Raw genomic sequence first — 24,160 nt, 5'->3', positions numbered from 1 at the left:
ACACACCCACCTGTGGTGTCCCTGTCACTGCAGCAGGTGGTTGCCCTGAATTTGACTCAACAATACTGGGTTTTATCTAAGGATTAAATAGCCTTTACTATAGGAACTTTCAATATTTAACAAATTGAACACTGACTAAATTATCTGGTATTTTCCAACTATTATAGTAGAGGTCACTGTTCACAGAGCCCTGGTAGCACAGCAGTGTAGCACTCACTGGTAACCGTAAGGATGTCGGTTCAAAGCCCCCCAGCAGCTGTGTGGGAGGCAGAGTGAGCTCCCTCCTGCACAGTCGGCCGGGCCAGTCCTCCTCCGGCCCTGGGTGATTCCATGGAGCAGACCTGACTCCACAGTAACCCCTGGCGGCTCACCCAACGGTCAGCACGCGGAAGTCGCTGCCTCCCCCGGGGAAGAAGACGGGGTGTCTGCTTCCATAGGGATTACTGCAGCGCTGGCCACGCACTGGGCAGTTCCACTCTGCCCCCCTCAAGGGTGAGGGCAGTGGGACTTGGAGAGAGGACGTAAAGCGAGCCGTCTGAGCTCTGATACTCACCCGCCTCCTCCTGTGATGTAGCTGTAGCCACCGGTGCCCAGGCCGTAGCCATAGCGCTCGCCCAGAAACACGGGTTCACGGGCGTCATAGCAGCTGAGGAGGTGCCGGAGCCGGGAGATGCTGCATCGGGGGAAAGGCAGATGGTGACCCAGTGCGGGGTGACCGGGGCCCCTCACAGAGCACAGCCCCGGGGGGCACACGCGTCAGGGTCGTGCAGGGGCACATGGTGCTGCGGGGCCGGCCCACCGGGTCGGAATGGACTGGGGGCACCCAGAAACGATAACCACATGTCCCAACACAGAGGACCGGGGGACAGTGCTGGTCAAAGCCCCGGTCCTCAGGGGCAGACCACGAGCCACTCTGCTTTCACACTGCTTCTGCAGGTGCCGCTGCGTCAGCTCCCACGGCAGTGACCCTGAGAAACACCCCTGGGCCTTGCCTTCCCCAGCGCCCCCCTCACACGTCCGGCACGTTCAAGTCCACGGCCGCCGTCAGCCCGTCCTGCTGCGGGTCTTCCTCTCTCTGACCCCCTTTCCCCACATGGTACCCCTCTCCCAGGACTAGAGGCGTCAAACCACCAACGTGTGGTTTGCAGCCCAGTGTTTATCCCACAGGAGACAGCAGAAGGTTAATCCCCCGAGGCCCACCCCACCTGCCTTCGACCTGAGAAGAAACAAGTGCTGGCCCGTCTCCCCTCTGCCTGCTGGGAAATATTACCGACTGCCTTTAGAAGGGACCCGTCCGGCAGTCAGTGTGCCCTCTGAAGGGGTCCACAAGCTATCACATCCACACGTCTCACACATGTTTAAGCTCAAGCAGCACAGAGCTGCGTCTGACACATGTGGAAAACCTCCTATTCGCTGAAACGGGGAAGTCTGGGTAAGACGGAGAGATCTTCGCTTCCAAGGGGATTTGACTGCTGATCCAGGGAAAGAACGGCATCTAAAAACCTGATCCCCCTCTCGGCTGTTCCGAGGGACTGACGTGAAGGAAAGCCAAGCGTGCAGGTAGCCTGCACGGAGGAGACTGCCACCTTTCTCCCACAGAACAGCTGGTGGACACGCACACTTAAATGTAAACATACATGTGTGCACGCTCACACACACACACACACACACACTCCTCCCCTGTGAGCTGCTGCCTCAGAACCCACTGGAGCGTCAGCGGTGCGTCAGTTCTCTCGATGGCAAATCACCACATCACCACCACACGATTCAGGCCATGGTCTGTACGGTCACTTGTGTGATGCTTACAGCCGGACAGTGACTAAGGATGACAGAAGAGGAATCAGGGCCTTGAACTACGGTGTCGGAGACGGGTCATGAACGTCCCACGGACGCCAGGAGGACAGACGGGTCCTGGAGCAAAGGGAAGCCAGAGTGCTCCCTGGAGGGAAGGACGGTTTGCATTGAGGTTGGGCTAATCCTCGGAAAGAGAGCTCACGCTACGCAGGGTGGAGGGTCAGTGTAAGAGAGGAGGAGCTCCACACGATGGACACGGTGGCGGCAGCAAGGGGCTCAGGTGGCTGAGGAGGATGGCGCAGGAGAGCACGGGTTCAGATCTGCAGTTCACGGGGCCGCTGTGAGTCGTACTTGACTCGACAGCACCTAACAACAACAACATGCACGTACCTTCAAACACACTTCTTACATATATTTTCCCCTTTTCTATGAGATCAGCTGCCCCTTCACCCCTCAGTTCTTCAATGGCCATTTCCTAAGCACAAGGGTTAGGAAGTCCCCGGGGAACACTGGTATCGGTTTCTGGCACCCGAAGGCCAGCTCACTGCCGGATTCAGGAGCTGTGACGGCGTCGGAGGAGCAGGAGCACCTGCCTGCTTATGAAAAGGCTGGTGCTTCGAACGAACCCCCAGAGGCAGCTGTGCCCCCAGAGACGGCAGCGCTGGGAACTCGACAAGCAGCCCCATGCTGTCCTTCTACGACTGCGCACTGCCGGACAGCGGGGGGCCACCGCTCATGGAAGGAACGCTAGTTGTTAGGCATCTGCTGTGTGGGAGAAAGATGGGCTGTGACTTGACAGACATGGTTATGGGACTAAACCCAGCAGAGGGTCAGCTGTGATTTGACAGACGTGGTTATGGTTCTAACCAAAAGGCTGCTGTTGCCGTGTGCAGTGAAGTCAGACCTGACTCACAGCCGACCCTCTAGCAGGTTTCCAGAGGCCGTGAAATACGCAGAAGGAGACCGACCTCCCGCAGAGTAGTGGAGGATCTGAACTGCGTGCCTTGAGACTGCACCAAGGCTTCTTACCACCCACCCCCATCATATAAATTCTCACTTCTATCACACCTACAGCGCGTCTGAGTGCTGGGCAATGACGAAGGATGACAGAGGAAGAACCGATGCCTTTGAGTTTGGTGCTGGAGAAGAGTCTTGAACATACTATGGTCTGCCAAGAGAACACAAAGGTCTGTCCTGGAGAGGGTGAAACCAGGCTGCTCCCTGCAGGCTAGGATTGTGAAGCTCCATCTCACATACGCTGGGCATGTGGCGAAGAGAGAGCAGTCCTTGGAGAAGGACATCGTGCTGGGAAGGATGGAGGGACAGAGCAAGACAGGAAGACCGTGGTCGAGATGGACTGATACAGTAACTGGGGCAATGGGGGCAGGTGTGTCAGAGATGGTGAGCCTGGCTCAGGACGGGGTGGGGCTATCGTGCACAAGGTCACTACGAGTTGTAACAGACTCAACGGCACATGACAACAACACAGTGCAGAGCAGAACCGCCCCCCAAGGTCTCCAAAGCTGTCACCTCGGCGGGAGCCCACTGCCGCTTCCCCCACAGAGCAGTGGGTGGGTCTGAGCGCACAACGCCCTGATTGGCAGCCCAGCACCGGCCTGTGTGCCCAGGGGTCTTGAGCACTGTTACTGCACAGCGTCTGCCCCTGGCATGTGGCTGGCTGTGTCCTGTGCGAGGGCACATCCCGCTGCTCCCCTCGGCCAGGAGCACCAACACGTACTAGGGTTTCTGAAAATAGAAGCAGGGCGCGCAGGACAGGAAGGGGCTCACCTTATCAGCGTGTCATCGTCCACAACGACCAACCACGGGGCTCTGGCACGGCTGTGATTCAGGAACCTCCCCAAGATGGCAAACGTCTTTCCACAGTGACCTGGGAAAGGCAGGAGAAAGGCTGGCTGCAGCAGCTGCCCTGAGACACGCCTCGGCCACTCTGAAATTCATTTTCCACACGTTCCATTACAAGCACTTGGAGGCTGACACTCGCGTTGATCATTCGAAACCTCTAAGAACTGTGCCTCTGAGTTTTTACAGACAGTGTGTCTTCAGGGGCTTCACCGTAGGGAGGGTCATGTCACTCCAGGTAACGGAGGAACTGGAGCCAGAGCTGTCACAGAGCCCGCCAGGGTCCAGGGCTGAAGGGCAGATCACAACGCCCTGCTGTCGGGTCCCAGCGAGCAGCGGCGCAGGACGGAACAGCCTGGCAGGGCTCCCGGGTGGACAAGTCCACGTCCTCTGTGTACAGAGCACAGAGCACAGGGGCTGCACTGCACCTGGAGGAAGGCTGCCTGTCTCTGGCTTCTGGAACCCACCAGCAGCTCCAAGGAGAGATGCGCAGTCTCCTCAGGTGGCATTTATGGCCTCGGAAACCCACTGGGCCAGCCCTGAGTCAGAACTGACCACGAGGCAATGAGGGAGAAGGAGAATCTTCATGAGAAGTTTTGATGGAGCAGCTAGTGTGTTCGAACTGCCAGCCTTCAAGTCCTTGGGTCACTGTGCCACCAGGACTTCTTGTGACAGAGGCCCATTTAGCATATTAAGTCCACAGAGACAGGAAATCTGGAAGCACCTTAGCAATCCCAGAAGCCGGAGTCCCATCTTAGACATCCTTGATCAGAAAGAACCCTGGGGCCCAGGCATCCCACCAGGAAGGACTGAAGCGTGCAAACAGCTAAGACCCATCCTCACTTGTTTACATTGGAAATCTTAGTAAGTTTAGAGTCGGCCGGATACGGGGCTAGGACCAAGGGACCTGCTGAAGCCACAGAGCTGAGCGAGCCCTTCACTGTACAGCAGGGACCTCATCTACAGCCTGACAGATGACACACGACACTGCCCGGGGGCCAAGACAGGAGCAGGCACCTGAGCGCTGGCCACAGCTGATACACAAGAGATGCACTCATCTCACCAAGTCTCCGGTAACACGGTACAAACAAGCTAACAGGAATCCATATTCAGCCACTCGCCCGGACCCCTCCTCTCCTCCTGTCATCTAACTCTGCGGCCTCTGACGCGCGGTCCTGGTGGAGGACACTGAACGGACCTCGGCTGGCACATCTGAACTGGAAGCAGCTCAATTAGCGCTCCATGCACGTGAGGGCTCTGACTCACGCTGGTTGTCAGGAGGGACCGTCCCGGGGGGACGCCACGTCATGCTTAGCAGATCACAGGGTCCGCAACCGAGGCAAGGGCCTCCCGTTGGATGGACTGGCCGAGGGGCTACACCAACGAGCTCCCTGACAGCAGAGCGTGTGAGGATGGCACCGGCTGGGCAGGGACTCGGGGACAACATCCACCCGCGGAGCCGGTGTTCCAGCCCGCACAATGAGAACAGGAAGCTGATCCAGACAGGCACGGAAGAAGTCAAACTTGTCCTCTAGATGATAAGGGATGCTGGTGGCCTAGGGTGTTGTGTTGCCAACCCAAAGGTAGGTAGTTCGATTTCTCCAGTTGCTCTGCAGGAGTAAGCGAGGGAAATTCCTCCTCTTTCATTTACAGCCTCTGAAAACCCACTGGAAGGGTCCTCTATGAGTCAGTTCTGAGCCAACAGCTCTTAACAGCCATAGATGGATGGCAGAATCCTCAACGTCCAAGATCCAGAGACTCGTCAGCACCAGAGTTAATAGAAATAACGGAGGACGGCACAGGCCAGGGGATGGCGGGGCTGTGCTGAGCGCTGGGTCACTACAGGATCAAGCCGACTCCCCCACGCCTCACCCCGCCACCAGTGTGAACTGTTAGAAGCCATCATCATTGAATAAACAGGGCCAACAAGCAGCTCAGAGGAAAAGTCAATTAAGAAATCAAAGAAGGAATGTGCAGATAAATGAATGGCCGCTCAGCCCAAGCACACCAAAATTCTCTAAAGCAGAATAAACAGGAGCCCTCCGCCCCCCGCTCTGAGTGGCCTGACTCCCAGTGACGTGCCATCGTGTTCCTGAGCTGTTAGTCTGTATGGGAGAAGGCTGCCCATCTTTCCCCTGTACAGAACTTAGTGGTTTTGAACCACAAACCTATTGGTTATTAAACACTTACTCCACGAGGCCACCAGAACTCTTTAAAAGCAAACAAAAAATTAAAGACTACTCCACAGGAAAGACTTCTTCCCCAAGCAGGCAGCTACAGCGAGCCGTCAGTCCACGTAACCTTGCCGGGGAAATGGGAAGAACACAGATGATCTGCTTGTTCTGTGCACTTCCTTAATCAGGGGACGAGGAGTGACACTAGAGTGAGCTCATCAGGACAGAGTGAGACCATCGGTCTCTGCAGTACAGCCCTCAAAGGAGACAAGGAGCCGGAGACCACCACCCAAAGCACGTGACAGGGACATCGCATAGAAAGGAAAACGGATCTAAATGGGGGTCACACCCGGCCCAGCCCACTGCGTGGAGCCAGTGCAGAGTCCCAGCCACGCTCCACGGGCTCCGTCTGTCCATCTTCATCCAAGAAGCGTGCAGACGACCACAGCTGACAGTGATCCTGTGCACAACAGGTGTGCCCCCTGCCCCGTCCTGTGCCATCCTCACCACCCGGCACGCTGGCGGCCACTACAGGTCACGGCGTCCACCGTGTCGTCGAGGATCTTCCCTCCTTCGCTGCCTCTCCTGTCTCAGCACTCGCCTTTTCCCTAGGACTGTTCACTTCTGACAATCTGATTCAGGAAGATGAGCTGAGATGTAACCGTCTCTCTTCCAAAGAGCTCCCGGGCTGCACTTCCTCCAGAACAGACTTACTTGTTCGTTTGGGAATCGATGAGACATTCAGTGCTCCTCTCAAAGGCATGGTCGCTGCTTCTGTCACCTCTCAGACGCACGGCCCTGGCTCTGGTCAGACGCACCGCAGTCCTCAAGGCGACATCTTTGCTCCTTACCACTATAATACAGTAATGGCTGACACAAAGCAGATAAAACCCTCAACTCTGCCAGCAAGCTGGTCTGGTCTCTACTCCACGCACTGAGCAGAGCCGCCCTTGGGCCCCAGGCTGGGACCCTGACTGGCGCGGATCACAGGTCTTTCTCCCGTGCGGGCCTGAACCCCTGACTCCACGGTTCACAGCTAAGCGTTTAACACTGCACTGCTGGAGCTTCTTGGTGCAGGGCAGTCAGATAAGAACACCAGCTGTTAAATCGGTACCTAAACACGAGGGTGTTCTGTGTGAGAGGAGAATAAATTATCATTTCATAGCTGTGATCAACTATGTAGAAATTAAAAATCTGTTTTTAGACTCTTGTAAATTGTCATGTGCTCCACCGTATCAACTCACTTGACATGTTTAAAAAATCTACCATGATGTGTTCACACTATCTAGTCCTTACCTTAAAGGACTCAGTCCACACAGGTAGGTGGTGGGAAGGGAAGGTGTACAGCCTGCACAGGGCAGAAACTCGAGGATCCGCAAACCAGAGTCCTGGTGGTGTGACAAGTTAGCATCCAGCTAAGAGAAAGGCAGGTGGTTCTAACCCACTCAAAACCCCCTCGGGAGAAAGAAGAGGCGATCTGCACAGCAGACCCTCCGCCAGGCTGACAGAGGACATAAAGTGGACGGGAGGAGACTGCCCATCTTACTCCCACAGAGCCCACATACTGTTGAGCCTGCAATGTAATTCCTTACGACTATGCCACACCAGGGCTCCCTAAAGGTTGTGCATAAAGATCAGAGCCTTGGAGAGCACATGGAGCCGCCCCACACACCATGAACAGACACGTAACAGCGGGGGTTCGTTGTCACGACACCCTCCTCTGCCCTCTCCCCACCCTGCTCCTTCAGACCTCGGTGGAGGCTTCCCTAAATGGGCGTCCACAGCACGACGCTCCTTACTAGGGTATCAATCCTTGACTGACGGGCACTCAGCTGGCTCCGAGCTTCTGCTGTTTCTAACAATATTTCCGTGAACAGCTGTGCAGAACTCTTCTTGGACCTTTTCAGTGTCGGGTGCTTTCAAGTCAATGCTGAGGTGCTGTACGGTGCCTTCGAGTCGTCTGCAGCCCACGAGCACCCTGTAACAGTAGACCTACATTGTCCTGTGCCAGTCTCATCGCCTGATACACTGTACAGTCACGGAGCCAATCAGTGTCATTCCATTTGCTCTTTCTCTGTCACACCACATTTCCAAGCGTGATGTCCTGCTCCAGTGACTGCCCCACCCCCAACAGCACGCTCAGAGTCTGTGAGATGAAGCTTCACCACCCTCACCTCTGAAGGAGCACCCTGGCTACATGGCCTCCGAGACACACCTGTTAGTTCTTTTGACAGCCCATGATACGTTCAGTAATACGCTCCCGCCCCACAGCTCACAGACATCAATTCTTCTATCACCCTTATCCACTCCCCAACTCTCAGAGGCAGAGCAAGCAATTCAAAAGACTGGGTAGGACCAGGTGCACCTTAGTCTTTAAAGGACGTCACTGCTCCATAGATCCCTGACAGCAGATTTTCCCCAGTGTGACACATCTCTTGATGTCTTGACTGCTGGTGCCAAGGGTGTTGACTGTGGATCCAAGGAAGATGGAATTGACAACTTCAATCTTTTCTCCACCTACCATGATGCTGCCCACTGGCCTGGTGGTGAGGATTTTTGTCTTCTTGATGTGGGGATGCGATCCACATGGAAGCTGCAGTCTTTGATCTTCTGGAGCAAGGGCTTTGGCTTCTCCTCACTCCCAGCAAGCCACCTTATGTCACCTGCACAACGCACCTTGATGATTCTCCCACTGAACCTGCTGCCACTTTGCTCTCTTAAAGTTCAGCTTTTCAAATACATGATCTGCTCAGCGTACAGACTGACCAGGTGTGGACAGAGGATAAAGTTCTGGCACACGTCTTTCTTAATTCTATGCCACGCAGTGTTCCCAGGCTCTGTTCAGACAACAGCATTTTGGTCTACATACAGATATCCCATAATAAAAGTTAATTGCTCTGGGATTCTCATTCTGACTCACAGAAACCATTTGTAATCTTTTAGCCCTGCAGTGCAGAGCACTGATGTCAATGTCACCGAGTGTGGTTGCAAACCAGATGGTCAGTGGTTCAAACCTCCCAGCTGCACTGAGAGACAAGGCTAAGGCAGTCTCCCTCCACGACGATGGTGGCCTTGAACCGTGTGGACAACTCTGCTCTGTCCTCCAGTGTTGCCATGAGTCACAGTTAACTGATGACAATGGTGGTGGTGGTTTACTATCTTTTTACTAAAATATTTCCCTTTGACTCTGACTTAATTGACTGTGTGACCAAAACCAAAATGCAACTCACTGCTGGGTTGGCTGCACCTCACAGAAGCCAGGCCCTGGCTCCGAGGCTGTGGACCTTCAGAGCGGAGCCGGCCTCACGGTTCTCCCACACAGCAGTGGGGGATTCAAACCTCTGAGCTTCTGGTTAGCAGTCCAGCACGTATGTACCATGCTATTGGGTCTCCGTGACCATGCTGACAGAAAGGAAACCCGGCCTGTGGGAGGCGGGGAGAAGCAGGGCTCACCTCTGTCCGTGTTGGGGATCCCCAGATCCACGGTGGGAATGGAGTCTTCCGCGCGGTCGCTGTAGTACTCGATGGGCCCGGCCTGTGCTTCCCAGGTCCGCTTTACTATGGGAACTGGAAAAAGGCCAGAGGGGATGGTTACGGAGTCACGCCCAGTGAGGGGCACCCCCAAACCCACAGCAACCGTCTAAGCGCCCTACAGACAAAGGAACCGTGACTGAATTATTCTTCAGTTTCAAGAATCCAGTGCTTACTTTTCATGCCCAAGAAATGCCAAGACTGTCAGCTAATCATTCCTGATTTCACACATCCTGTGCTTCTGTTAACAGATTAGTAATTTCTAATTTCATTGTTGCTGTCATGATGTGTCACTGAGTCGCCTGCCCTCACAGCACTCTCTGAACCCTGCCCTGTCCTGAAACAGTCACACTGACTCCAACACACCTTCACCCACTACACACTGGTACGACTCGCTTTCACTGGTGTTAACTAATTGCTATTTAGTAGTAATTACTGTTCTAATTACTAGCTGTCCCTAAGGGAGCTTGAGTGGCGCAGCCCACAGGGAACTGCTCTGCTAACCCTGAGGCAGTGGTTCGAATCCCACAGCGGCGCAGCAGGAGAGAGCTGAGCCCTCTCCCCCCGGGTGACCTGCAGCCCCAGAAACCCCACGGAGGGTCGGCTGTGGGTCAGTTCCCGCCCAGCAACCATGGGGAGCTCTAGTCCTGAGGATTTTCTCCAGCCACTTGGAGAATTTAAGATCCCAGGGCCTGTGTGACAAAGCAGGAGGTGGGACAAAGCCTGCCTGGGCCACGCAGCAGGGATGGTCCGTGGGCCTGGACTCCACGCCGAGGACCATGCCCCACGAGGCGTCCAGCAGCCGGGCATCACGTGGCCCTGCGTGGGACCTAGGCTGCCTCTGCTGTGACAGCCAGGAGGGGACCATTCCTAACTGCATACGGCTGCACCCAGCCTCCCAAAGACCACGCTCTCTGCACCGAGAATCACGCTCGGTGACGCTGACATCAGTGCTCTGCACTTCTGGAAAATACGGAAGAAGCAAGATTGAGAATCCCTGTGAAATTTAACATGTTGTTGTTGTGTACCATCGTGTCTGAACTGACCCATAGATGACCCCCCTGCGGGTTTTCAGAGGCAATAAATCACATGGGAGGAGACTGCCCATATTTCTCCCACAGAGCACGTAGTAGATTTGAACCATGTGCCTTTGGGGTTGCAATGTGGCTTCTTACCTCTAGGCCAACTCAGATTATCATTAGCAAATGTTTTAATACAAATACACACAAAACAGCCCAGAAATCCACACTATCTTTTCATAATTTATATAATTGAAGGTAGCTGTTTCTAAGCTGACTTACTTTACTAGTTAGTACTTTCCACCCATCCGCTGTCCGATTCCCCACGTCATATTCCCTTCTCACAGTCCTCTCCCCCGTCACAAATTCTAACTCATTGCCACCAAGTCAGAGCTGACTTGGTCAGACCCCTTCCTGACCTTCCAGTGGGCTTTCAGAGGATGCCCATCTTTCTCCCTCACAGCGGATGGTGGATTTGAACTGCACACCTCTGAGTTGTCAGTGCTGCTCCTTCCCCAGGAGGTCAACCGAGCCAGGGGTTAGGACTTACCACACATTTCTGACTCATAGGAACCCTATGGGACAGAGTGGACCTGCCCATAACATTGTCCAGGCTTTAAAGGAACACATGGCTACATCTTTGTCCCTTTAGAGCTCCTGGTGGATTTGAACCAGTGACCTTTTTGTTATCAGCCCAGGGCTACATCCACTGTGCCACAACCTGGAGTGAAAACACGTGCCACCAATAAACATCATGATAAATGGAGAAAAGACTAAGGCTGTCCAGGGTTTACTTGGTCTCACAATCAATGCCATGGAGACGGCAGCCAGGTAACGTGCACTGGGCAGAGCTGTTGCCACCCAGACGCTGAGCTGTGAGTCAGAACCGACTCGGAGCTGCCCTCGCTGAGGCTCCGGACGTCGGCCTCGGCCATAGCTTCCTCCTGTGCAATTACAGCCTCAGAAAGCCAGGGCGGGGGAGTGGGGTGTCAGCTATGACTGGGTTCCAGGTCAATAGAAACGGAAGAACAGAGAACAAAGGGACACGTTCATGGATGCTGACTGTGGCTTCCTTTTTTGTGCTTTGAACCATGAAGCTTTCTTTCAGGTTAGGAGCACCACCAAAGCCACTGCGTCACCCAACCCCAAACCTACCCGCTGCCGCCAGGTCAGCCTGGCCTCACGGCGACCCTCCTGGGCTCTGCGAGGCTTTTAATCTTGAGGCTGTCTTCTCCCAGAGTCCTGGGTCGACTCAAACCACTGTCCTTCCAGCAAGCACCTCACACACAGCCCACTAAACTATCAAGACTCCTGAATCAACAGCTCAGTGTTCGGGAGAGGAAAACGGAGACCTTCACTTTATTCTCATTCCAAATTCCAGAACACCACTAACCATAACCTTGGCTCTGCAGACGCACCGCTGCGTATGCGGCAAACAGAGAAAAGGCCTGTCTGCATCAGGGGCAGGGCCAGGTCAGCACCAAGGTTAGAGGAAGCCCTGGCTGACCAGGTGGCTTTTAAAGTCCAGTATGGATTCCACACTCACGTTGAGGCTGAACCAGGGTTAAGGCTCCGCCTTCAGACTGAAGCACCAAGAGCCTCTGGTTTCACACCTTCACCAGGCAACGTCTCCCATCACAACACGTTCCTCCTCAGTGCCGATTCCCAACCGGCTTCTATAATGTTGATCAATCAGCAGTGTTTGAATGGAAGATTCAACTCATCCTACTATTTACATACTTAATTTGAATCAGAGCTTACCGATCACATTGATCTTTCATTCAAGCATTCATACACATTTTGCCTTATAACATTAATTACAATCAATTGATGCAATTAATTAATTACAATAGTTGATGAATTCCTTATTATCTATTGCTTTTCACCTCAGGAAACTTCTTCTATTTAATAGTTTTTACTTTTTTCTCCCTCCCTGGTAACTATGAAGATATAATTTCTAGGAAATGTGAGTGACTAGGCTGATTTTAAGCGCACACTCTTCTACTTGCATATGAGCCTCTCTGGAAGGACTCACTCAGCTTCTCACTGTCCAGTCATCAGCGTGGACAGGGTGGTGGTCAGAACTGCCAGGACTGTCTGCGTTTGGGACAACCTGTGGATTTCAATCCTTTGCTGTCCCTACTGCTACTGAAAAGAACAAGCCGGCCTTCAATCAAAGCCCAAAGCAGCCTTCAGCCAGGCAGGGCATCAGTGTGAACACAAAACACCGTCCGTCCGCGTGTGTGTGTGAAACAACTACAGCTGCACGTGGTGTGGTCAGCACGGGATTTGAAAGCAGAGACCCCGAGGAACAGTCACAGCTCTCCTCAGCAGCTCCGAGAACACAGGCCAGCTGTGGACCCAGGGTCAACTTCCTCTACGCTACCAGGTGACTCACGGTAATTAAGGGGGCTCTGGTGGCCTAGTGGAAGGAGTGACACTGCCCGCTCCAAGGTGGGCGGTTTGGACCCGTGAGATGCTCTGCAGGAGAAATACGGGCAATCTCCCCTGACGCGATGCGCAGCTTCAGAAAACCTGGGTGGAGGGTCTGCTGTTACTACTTGTCCCAACTCGACGGTGATGAAGAGCTCAACAACAGAGCGGATCGGCACCCAACCGCTGACTACTCAGTCAGCAGTTCAAACCCACCAGCCCGGCTACAAGTCAAAAACGAGGCAACCAGCTCCCACACAGATTAAAGCCTCAGAAACAGCAGGGGACAGTCAGACTGTTTGAAAGGGCTGTTAAAAGTCAGACTCGAACACAATGGATTACTTTTATTATAAGCAAATATGAAAGCTTATGGTTAATACACTTTTTAAAAAACGTTGTTATGGGTTTATTTAATGCCAATTTCTTATAAAACACAACAATCTGAAATTATACCCTTATTTTAGTTGTAAAACATTTTTCCAATAAAAATAATTTATAAGTATCATATTATTAAATAAAAGACATCAACTTTCACCACAGCTCCAGTCCTAAAAAAACAACAGCTGGTTTAGAAATCTCTCCTACATAAATAACACATGTTCAGTGAAATTGACAGTCTTTTCAGAGAGAAAATTTAGAGTATGTGCTAAAATTTCTCATTCAAAACCCAAAACCAAAGCTTATTACCATCGAGATGCCTCCGATTCAGCATTGCCGAGAGCAGAGCTCCCTCACCGGGCTTCCGAGGTGCCACCTTCACAGAGGGAGCTCTGGTGGCAAAGTGCTATGAGCTGTGCTGCCCACACGCTGACCGGGAGGCCCGTGGGGGCTCCTCTACCGCTCGCTCACAGCGGCCAGGGTCTGCCTGTCATCAGGGGACAGTGCGTGGCAACATGGACTGTTACCACACTGTTCTCAGGGCTCCCACAGCACAGGGTTCCTGTTTCTGACATGACACTATTTTCAACCGTATTTAGAGGGGCCGTGAGCATGCATGCTGCAGGATGAAACTGTCCTTCCGACGTGGCCATGGTTCAAAAGGCAGGGGTGATGGAACTGGCATTGCCCTGGAGCTGTGGCTGCGGTTCCCCCCACCCACCCCACGGTCCCCCTCTGAGGGTCCCCTCTGTGGTACCCCCTCTGACCGCACTCCCCCATCGCAGTGCCTCCCCCAATGTGGTTCCCCGCCTCCGTGGTCCCCTGCATGGGTCCTTTCTTGAGCTAAGAGACCAATACAATCTTTATGTTTTTAAAAGCAACCTGGATTCCAGAAGCTCAGAAAAAATTAATAACTCAAAAAACATACTTCTGTCACTGTGGAATTTCTTGCACGTTTTTACAGCCACAAAGATATCCTCCTTTTTCACTGGATTTCCCTACAAAAAAAATCCAAACAAGAGAGTAATCAGAGCTCCACGGTTCAGTGCTATCTTTTTTCATATTTCATTTTTTATTATGCTTTTAGTGTAAGTTCACAGAAAGGATGAGTTTTCATTCACTCGCTGATACACATTTTGCCCCTCCGCCCCGAATCACTCTGTAATGTCTGTCTTGGTCCAGACTGTCAGTTACCACACACCCTGTCCAGTCACTCCTTCCCTTCACACAGTCCCCCCTTCTCCCTAGTGGAATGGCCACTCTCCACCTCCTTTCCCTGCTCCCCCATCTGCTGCCCCCACCTCGGGTCCATTGGGTCTTACACAGTATTTGTCCTTTTGACTGAGATACCTCACTCAGCATAATGTCTCCCAGACTCTCTCACGCTGTGTGGTGTTTTACAAATTCATTGGTTTTCAATGCTGCATAACAGTCAATTGTGTGGATGTACTGTGACTTCTCTATCCATTCATTTGTTGACAGGCACTTGGACTGCCTCCATCTCTTTGCGATTGTGAATAATGCTACAATAAATACGGGTGTGCATACATCTGTGTCACAGGTCTGGTTTCTTTAGGGTATACTCCCAGTAGTGAAAATGCTGGGTCAGATGATACTTCTACCTCCAGCTTTTTTAGGAAGCACCAGACCACCTTCCCCAGTGGTTGTGCCATTTAACACGCCCACTAGCAGTGAGTGACCGTTCCAGTGTCTCCATCACTCATCAGACACTCCAGGACTCAGCAGCTGCCATGAGCCGATTCTTCTCACGTGGATGCTACAGGCCAGGGGAACCCTGCCTCCCGCTGTCAAGACGAGAATACTTGCTATGGAGGAGAGAGTCGTGGGCCTCACCTTTCTCTGGAGGCTGGGATGTGGGCTTGAGAGGCCAACTCTCCTGTTAGCAGCAAGGGCTTGAGCTTTGTACTTCGTTTTTATTATAAACAAACAGCACAGAGATCACCACTGATGAAGGTCTTTAAAGGAAGGGCGGGCAATGGTGCAGGCCTTGGAAGGCCCAGATGCAAACATGCATGTGTGATACTGAACGTCTCTGCGTGGCACTGTGACCATTCACACAGCATTTCACACCCGGCCAGGCTTCTGCACACTGACGTGACAGCAACAGCAGCACGCCACGTTGTACACACTGTTGTTATGTGCCACCAAGTCAGAACCGACTCATAACGGGGCCTCCAGTGGGTTTTCAGAGGCTGTAAACTGCACGGAAGAAGCCTTTGCCTCTTTCTCCTGTGGGGCAGCCAGGTAACAGCGGTACCCCATTCCCTCCCTGTACCACGGGGCTAAGTGCAAGCCTGACCTGACAGGGCTGGTGTCACACAGCCCGGGCCTGGCTCTGTGCAGACGTTCAGCCCACTGGAGGAGCATTATATACACAGCACGAACGCTTCCTCACGTCCCCAGGGAAGCTCCGTCACTTACACAGAGCGGCAGGAAGGAGTGGAAGGTGGTGGCGCAGCGGGGCCCCGTGGCGTCAGTACACAGCTCAGGCACTGGGGTCAGGGCTGGCCCCTCACCTCTGTCCCAAATGTAGAGAGCAATCTGTCAAGAAAGAGGAGGCTCGAATCAATGAAGGAACTCGCTGGCATCCGAGGACACAGCACCAGGCCCATCACCATGCCTAACTCGGGCCTCTGAGGCTGTAAACCATCCTTCTCCTGAGAACCTTCCAGTGAAGAGAGCCACAGGTAGCACCGCACTACCAGGCTCCCCACCACAGTAAGATGACACAAAATACCTCCAGGGGCATGAGAAACCTTCGACAGAGAGCTTCAGGTTGAACCTCAGTCATATGTGAATACTTGACCCACATTTAATCTACGAAAATGATCATTTCTGACCACAGAGTTTGTCATTTTCATGGCAACCAGGCTTCCTGGAGGTCAAGGCAACCAGCAGACACTACTGTCCTGAGAGGACTCTAAAGCCTGAGGTTCAGAAGCTGGACCCCCAAGGCCACAGCTGTCCAGTCAGTCTCACTCATCCACTTTCCAAGACTGAAAATCTTCATGGCCACAGACTGTGTCACCTTTGTGCAGTCTAAAACAGGACGCCTTACACCACCAGGACACCTAAAAATCACCGAAAAGTCAAAGACCAGTCTGGCCTTGGGCAGTGTGAGCTTTTCTAGAATTCTCTAAGTGCCTAGTTTCTACAAATGGGAAGGCCAAAGGTCAGATGAGAAACTCTTGAGTCAATTAGCACATTACTTATTCAAGTACTTGTTCAAGTAATTGCTTATTTAGTAGTGCGATATGGAATCCATAGTCAACAGTCTTGGCACCAGCAGCCAGGAAATTAAAAGGCGCATTGCCATGGGAAAGTCTGCTGTTAGGGACCTCTCCAAAGTACTGAAGAGCAATGGTGTCTCTCTGGAGACTAAGGTGCGCCTGATACAGGCCATGGTCTTCGCAATCACCTGTTATGCATCAGAGAGTTGGACAATGACCAAGGAGGATAGAAGGAGAACTGATGCCTTTGAGCTGTGGTGCTGGAGAAGAGTACTGAGAATACCATGGACTGCTAGGAAAACAGACAGATTTGTCCTGGAAAGGGTTAAACCGGGTGGCTCCTTGGAGGCAAGGATTCTGAGGCTCCGTCTAACTTACTTTGGACATGTTGTGAGGAGAGACCAGTCCTTGGAGAAGGACATCATGCTTTGATGGGTGGAGGGACGGCACAGGAGAGGAAGGCCCTCTATGAGGTGGATTGATTCAGTGACTGGGGTAACTGGGATGGGAGTGTCAGAGACAGTGCAATTGGCACAGGACAGAGTGGAGTTTAGGGCTGTTGTACATAGGGTCGCTATGAGTTGCAGGCGACTGGACGGCACATAACAACAACAACAACATATGGAATCCTACCTGACCACAAACTGCCTTGTCAGTTCTATTATGATCCCTTTACTTATGGAAATGAGTAATTACCAGTGATAAGACAAAATACAAAATCCATGAAAGACGATTCTTCTTTGTTATTTAATTCCTAGCCAGAAACTGTAGGCCTGCCCTGCCAACTACATTTTACAATATGTTTTAATAAACTTCTGCTAGTACCTTCATATATTTTTTTAACATTTCATACAGCTATGTAATTTCTTCATAATTAATGTGAAAACTGAGTGTGACTGACTCAAGCCATGATATTTCTGATCACTTCATATGCATAAGAAAACTGGACAATGAATAAGGAAATGAAGGAAATGCATGAACTGCTGTTATCTGAATGGTGCTGGTGAAGGAAACCGACTGTACCAGGAAAATGACTGACTCTGTGGGCCTTTGAAGCGAGGGTGCCAAGCTTCACCCCACGTCCTTCAACATCATCACTGACGTCTAGGAGGGTATAAGCACCAAGACCCTCGGATCCAATGAAGACACTGATGTGTGATCCCTGGGGTGTCTACCTTCCTGTTCAATTCTGTTTATTATGGAAGGAGATTGAAGGAAGAGAAAAGTATGGCCCTGTAGCCTGCAGCCTGCCTCCTTAGCACAGCTGCCTCTGATCTCCCCTCATTTACAACAGGTATCATAACTGCATCACATCACAAGATGGAAGGTCAGCAGTTCTAACCCACCAGAGGCTGCAGAAGGATGGGGAGCCTCCTCCGGGTCAAGGTCAGAGACGCAGAAACGCCATAGAGGGTCACTAGGAGTCAGATCAAGCTCAACAGCACCGGGAGTTTTTGTTTTGGTGGTGTCGTGGTTAAAGAATGCAGGACAAAGAGCAGGCTGCCTGCTTCTGCTGCGGGCAGCTCCATTCTCTCTTACAGGGGCTGCTAGAAATCAAAATAGATTCAATGACAGTGGGTACTTGATTTTTTCATTTAAACTGCAAAGATTGTCTCAGATAACAATTTAGGGATTTATCCAGCCTCCATAGCTCCATAAAGTCTGGATTCTGTGAGAATTTTCAATTCTGCACTGAAGTCTCATGTCCCTACTCCCACCTTTGAAGGCCAGATATATTTTTAATGAAATATTAGCATGTTTTTAGAAATTCATCTCTGGACACACTAGTATTTTAAGAAGCAGCTTTAAGAACCATATTATGTAATCTTTCTCTCTGCTTCTTCCCCACTTATGTTACTGTCAGGAGCTTAAAATAGAGGGTTCTGATTCACTGGGGGCTGTGAAAACTACCTGGTCCTGAGATGACAGATGTGGGTGGGGCATAAAGCACCTCTTACGTCAGAGCCCTTTGTGCTTTGTTGTTACCACTTTTACCAAGAGAAAACGGACCTACCTCATGTTTTAAATCTATGGTAAAGTCCGATTTCAGGGAGTCACTCTTTAATCTCTTGGCAAGCCTGAAAAATAGAAGAGTGAGAAATGAGAGATGAGAGTAGCACATTTTTAGGTTTTCTAAAATACTGAAAATGGATTTAAAAATAAACAAACCTTGAAATAAATATAAGAGTTTTGTTATACTGAGAGAAAAGGCATCAATCATTCACTTTATGACTAGTATATACCCAAGGTGAAGCTTATTGGACATACAGTATTCATTATTCCAAAAGTGCAAAAAAATAAAATGAGCAAAATGCCATGGAAAATAAGAAGTCACGGGGCTGTGACGTCTGAGAGCCTTCACACTAAATCATGACAAGAAGGCAAACGTCGCAGTTCTAACTCGCTCTGGCCTGAACGCTCTTTGGGGGTTGTAACCTGAGAAGCCCTGTGAGACGTCCACCCCATCACGTGGGGTCAGTCAGACCATGTGGCGGCGCCCACAACAGCTCTGGTAACTCATGTTGAGGTCGTGGAGGTCTTGAGGCCAAGGAGGGTGAGTCTTGGGGTAAGGTTGAGGCTGAGTTTCATTTGACTTCTCCAGTCATTTCCTGGCTGAAACCAGTATTTGCAAGCTGCTTTCCATGAAACTACAGTCTCAGCTCCTCCCCTCCTCTGTGTGTGCCACCATCTGTCAGCTGCTTCTACCTCGGATCCCAGAAACGAGGCGGGCTCTGACCCAGGCCAGCGCGACAGGGCGAGCATCACAAGACAGTGACTTACACATGGTTTCATTTCCCTGTGCACAGAAAGTTACGCTGATGTTACTGGCTGTTGTTGATGTTGTTATGTGCTGTCAAGTCAGAACTGACTCATAGCTGACCCTCCAGTTGTCCAGAGGCAGTAAACTGTCCAGAAGAAGAATGCCCAGCCTTCTCCCACAGAGCAGCTGGTGGATTCAAACAGCCTGCCTTTGGGACTGAAGTGCTACCAGAGCTCCCTGTGCTGACCCAAGCCTGTAAGATCCTGCCAGCACCAGGCACAGGAACAAGAAGCAAGCATGTGCTGCTCGAACAGAGGTGGCAATACTTTGCTCCAGGCAGGGCTGCCATTATGGACAGATTGTTTGGAAGAAAAGAAACAAAAATCAGTACCCCCAAGCACAGAGCCAAGGTGTGCCGCTGCATGGATGGCTGGGCCTGGGCAAGCTCCCGCCCACTGCAAGGCCGTGGATCAGCCGCCTAGGGCTGTGCCTAGGGACTGGCCAAGGCTGCTTCTTCCACGTCAAGTTCAAGGACATTTTTGCTCTGAAGTTTTTTAGATGTATCTCCCAGAATAAATTAAAATGACCTATTTCCAGAATGCTAAGCAAAAAGAACCTACCAAACAAGACTGTTGTTAAGTGCTGCTGGGATGTAGGTGACTCATAGCGACCCTGTGAATGAAAGACCTGGACAGCTGTCTAACTTTTATCCTTTTTCTAGGTTCACAGAGTTTCTGGAGGCAAGTTATTTCAGAAGTGGACGCCAGTCCTGCTTCCAGGCTTGTTTTAATTGGGGAGCTCCACCAAACACTGTGCACAATTGGTAACCATTATTGTATTTGACACATCAGTGTCACAGTGTTCAGCATCACAGCAACCGGACAGAAGACCAGACAGGACTAGTGGGATTCTAATGTCATTCACCACGTGAGCTCTTTCATGTCTCCAGTCCTTCCCTCAGCATCAGGTCAAACCCCAACCCAGTCGCCACTGTCTTCTGTTGAGTCCAACACACAGGCACAGAGCAGAACTGCCCCCAGGGTCTCTGTCATCAGATGTACATCGTCACCCCGCCCCCAGGGTCTCTGTCATCAGATGCCCATCATCACACCCGAGGGAGGCCCACAGCCTTGAGTTTAGCAGCCAAGCATTCCAATCTCTGCTCTGCCACCAAAAGCAAGTGTTAGCACGAAACGTGCAAGCAGCTGCAGGCAGAAATGCAAAAGGGAGGCACACGCTCGGCATTCCTCAAGCGGAAAGAAATGAGGAACAAGCTCAAGTCTGAGGAGATGCAATACTGGAGGCTTCGATGGGCAAGTTCTTGACTGTTATCAGAAGCACCAAGAGAGGATGGAAGCAGTACACAGTCAGTGTGCCAAGAAGAATTAGTGGGCACGGAGGCATTTCCAGAAGGGGTCTATGATCACTATGCAAAAAGCGGCAGTGGTTCAGTATTATTATTAATTTCAATAAACATCTACAGAGATTTTGGAATTCCATTCATTCATTGTTGCCCTTTTCTCCCCACCCACTCACCCCCACAAAAACAAAAACAAAAATCAAAAAACCAAAAAAAAACCACCCACACACAAAAAAAATTGGCTCCTTTCAGTTTACATTCCAAGAAAGTAGTAGCCCTTTCTTAGGACAAAAAGCAAATTTAAATTTTTAAACTTCTCTTCAGATTTTTAGAAGTCTATTTGAAAATCAGATTCCTAAAAGCAGATTTAGAAGAGACCTCCTGTTAAAAAATAAAGGAGTAATCTTTTAAAACAAACAAAAAAAAGTGGCAGTGAAGGAAGAATTTCAAGCTGCACTGAAGAAGGTGTTGGCAAAAGCTAAACCCCAGGAACTGACGGAACCACAGCTGGGGTGTTTCAGGGAACATGAAACCCCACCTGTGCTCATTAATCCCTACCATCAAACATGGAAGACAGCACCTGGTCAACTGGCTGGAAGAGATTCACAACTGTTCTCAGCCTCAAGAAAGGTGACCTAACAGATTGTGAGAATTATTGCATCATTTCATTAATATCACATGAAAGCGGGGGAAAAAAATCTTGCTGAGGATGATTCGAAACCAGCTGGGACAGAACATCAACCGCAGAATTTCAGAAGAGGTCACAGCACGAGGGAAATCAGTGCTGAGGTCAGGTGCACCCCGCTGAAAGCAGAAAATACCAGAGCGATGTCTCTTTGTGTTCCGTCAATTACATAAAGGCATTTGACTGTGTGGATCATAACAAATTATGGCCAACGTTGAGAATAACAAGACTCCTAGAACACTTAATTATGCTCATCTGAAACCTATTCAAGGACCAAGAAGCTGACTCTGAGAACTAGGGGCCACCACAGGATTCACAGTCAGAGAAAGTGTGCGGCAGGGCTGTATTCCTTCTCCACACCTATTCAGTCGTACGCTGAGCAGATCATTTTAGAAACTGGACTCTGTGAAGAGGAATCTAGCATCCGGATCAGAGGAGGACACATCAACAACCTGCGTTATTATCCTGATGATACAACCTTGGTTACTGGAAGTGGAGAAGACTTGAAGTCCTTACTACAGAAGATCAAAGAGCATAGCCTTCCATATGGGTTACATCTCAACATCAAGGAAACAGAATTCTCCCCACTGGAACACTAGGCAACATTCCAATAAATGGAGAAAAGACTGAAGTTGTCAATGATTTCTTATTTGGAACCCAAATCAAAACCCCCTGAGTAGCAGCAGTTCCAGAAACCAAAAGCTGCATTGCACGGGGGAAGTCTGCTGTCAAGAACTTCTGAAAAGTGCTAAAGAGCCAGTTTAAAGACTGAGGTGAGCCTGACCCAAGTCAGGATCTTTCCCGTTCTTCCTAGGTATCTGAAGGTGGGCACTGAATATGCACGACAGACACTGAATATGCATGACAGACGAAGAACCAATTCCTCTGAACTGTGGCGCTGGCCAAGAGCCGAGTACGTCATGAATTGCCGAAAGAACCAACCAACCTCAGGGCAGGTGAACGAGAGTGCTTCTTAACAGCAAGGACGGTGAAACGGTCTCACCTGGGGCATATTTTCAGGGGGACCCAGTCCTTCCATTTCTTGGAGAGATATTATACTGCAAGAGATAGAGGGTCAGCAAGGGAGGGGACCCGCCAAGAGATGGCCTGGCACAGTGGCTGCCACTTGGGCCTGAGCAGGACAGAGATCATGAGGTCAGTGCAGGCTGGGATCTCGGCCCTTCAAGTCCTGGGACACCGAGACCTGCTGCATAAATAAACAGCATCAAGGTAACCTGGGCCTTGGGCTCATGCATGTGCCTTCAAAACATGATCAGACCACGAAAACAGTAAGTGACTCTGAAGACAGAAGAGCTCACAGCTGGGCTTACTGCCACAGGTGGGGAGGGACAGACACACAGCCGTGACTGGAAGCCTGCTGGGCAGTTAATCAGATGACTCCGATTCCCTTCTTAACAAAAAACATGCTCTGTTTTCTGAGCCGTTGCCATCAACACACTCCCTGTGTTTCTGACTTTTCCACTCCTTTCTCATTCTGCCCATGACAGTTTTTCTATGGGGGAAATCTCAGAGGAGGGAGATGCAGAGATGACTATCGAGAACTGAACTCTCCTCCCCACATTCACGTAACTTGCCTGGGCCGTGTGATTCTGTGGTTTGGGATGGTCTCTCCTACTCTGATGAACACTCAGTTGAAAAAGGCGTAGTGTAGGACTGAACCTGTTAATCCCGCCACCGTCACTCTCCAGGCTTGTGATGACGGGGACCTGACCGGACAGCTCTGGGTCTCTCCTTGGTGGCTCTCTGCTTCCTTCCATTGGACTACCTTCAGCCGTGGGACCAGCCTCAGCTCTGTCACCTCATAAACAGCTGCAGAGTAACGCTGTCTCCCGGTGCTCATGGGTCCTTTTGTGATTACCACTCAATCTTCTAGAAGCCCCTGGACCTGGGCACCTGTACAATGGGCTACCCAGGAGCCCCTGGGGCCGAGTGGGTGAGGAGTTACACTGACAAAGCAAAGGCAGGTGGTTCGACACCAGGAGCTGCTCCACAAAGGAAGAAGGGCAATCTCCGCCCCTGGGATTCACAGCCTCTGAAAACCCACCGAGAAGCAGCTCGGAGTTGGTCCAACTCAATGGCAGTGAGCTGGAGAGTCTTTTATAAACTGTGAAGACCTAGCCTTTCTATGAAGATGACACTGGAAGCAAAGAGGGAAGCCCCTGCCCCTCCCAAAACTGAGGCCAAAGCAAAGGCGTTAAAGGCCAAGAAGGCGTCCTGAAGGGCATCCACAGCCAAAAGAAGAGAAGATCTGCACGTCACACACCTTCCAACGGCCTAAGATGCTGAGACTTCGAAGGCAGCCCAGATACCCCTGGAAGAGCGCCCCCAAGAGAAACCAGCTTGACCACTATGCCATCATCAAATCTCCCCTGACCAGGGAGTCAGCCATGAAGGAAATAGAAGATAACAACATACTTGTGTTCATGGTGGATATCAAGGCCAATAAGCACCAAGTCAAAGAAGCTCTATGACGTTGACATGGCCAAGGTCAACACTCTGATTAGGCCTGATGGAGAGAAGAAGGCCTGTGTTCGACTTGCTCCTGACTATGATGCTTTGGATGTTGTCAACAAAATTGGGATCATCTAAACTGAGTCCAGATGGCCAATTCTAAATACAAATTTTTCTCACAATAAAAATTTTTTTTAAAAAAAATGTGAAGGCCTAGACACAGGACACTGTACACAGTAAGGTAAGAAAGGATAATGACCTTCGTGTCTCTGAAGATATAAAGATGACAGTTGCTTTATCAACTTTTCATCCTCAGAAAACCAGACCCAAGTGCCATGGGGGTGTCCACACTCCGGTCACTCTCCATCGTGTGCCTGAGGCTGCGGGTCTCCACAAGAGGACATCCGTCTCCCTCCAAAGGCCGACACGCACTCACTCCAGA

At 51.0% G+C, this 24,160-nt stretch overlaps 1 protein-coding gene across 1 annotated transcript in view; it reads right to left on the bottom strand.

Moving 5' to 3' along the window:
- The window catches only part of B3GALTL (beta 1,3-galactosyltransferase-like), a 79,086-nt gene that overhangs the window by 11,547 nt on the left and 43,379 nt on the right, over nucleotides 1-24,160 (bottom strand). The window contains exons 7-12 of the mRNA XM_006879634.1: nucleotides 18,455-18,518; nucleotides 15,632-15,751; nucleotides 14,118-14,187; nucleotides 9,282-9,395; nucleotides 3,583-3,682; nucleotides 554-673 (exon numbers count right to left, since the gene is read on the bottom strand). Coding sequence (XP_006879696.1) covers nucleotides 554-673; nucleotides 3,583-3,682; nucleotides 9,282-9,395; nucleotides 14,118-14,187; nucleotides 15,632-15,751; nucleotides 18,455-18,518 — 588 coding nt within the window. The remainder of the gene's footprint in view (nucleotides 1-553; nucleotides 674-3,582; nucleotides 3,683-9,281; nucleotides 9,396-14,117; nucleotides 14,188-15,631; nucleotides 15,752-18,454; nucleotides 18,519-24,160) is intronic.

Source organism: Elephantulus edwardii, unplaced genomic scaffold (genome assembly GCF_000299155.1).
Source record: "Elephantulus edwardii isolate Elephantulus edwardi_28Jun2011 unplaced genomic scaffold, EleEdw1.0 scaffold00004, whole genome shotgun sequence".
Classification (NCBI taxonomy): domain Eukaryota; kingdom Metazoa; phylum Chordata; class Mammalia; order Macroscelidea; family Macroscelididae; genus Elephantulus; species Elephantulus edwardii.
Note: the sequence above shows the minus strand (reverse complement) of the source record. Positions and strands in the feature narration are given on the sequence as shown.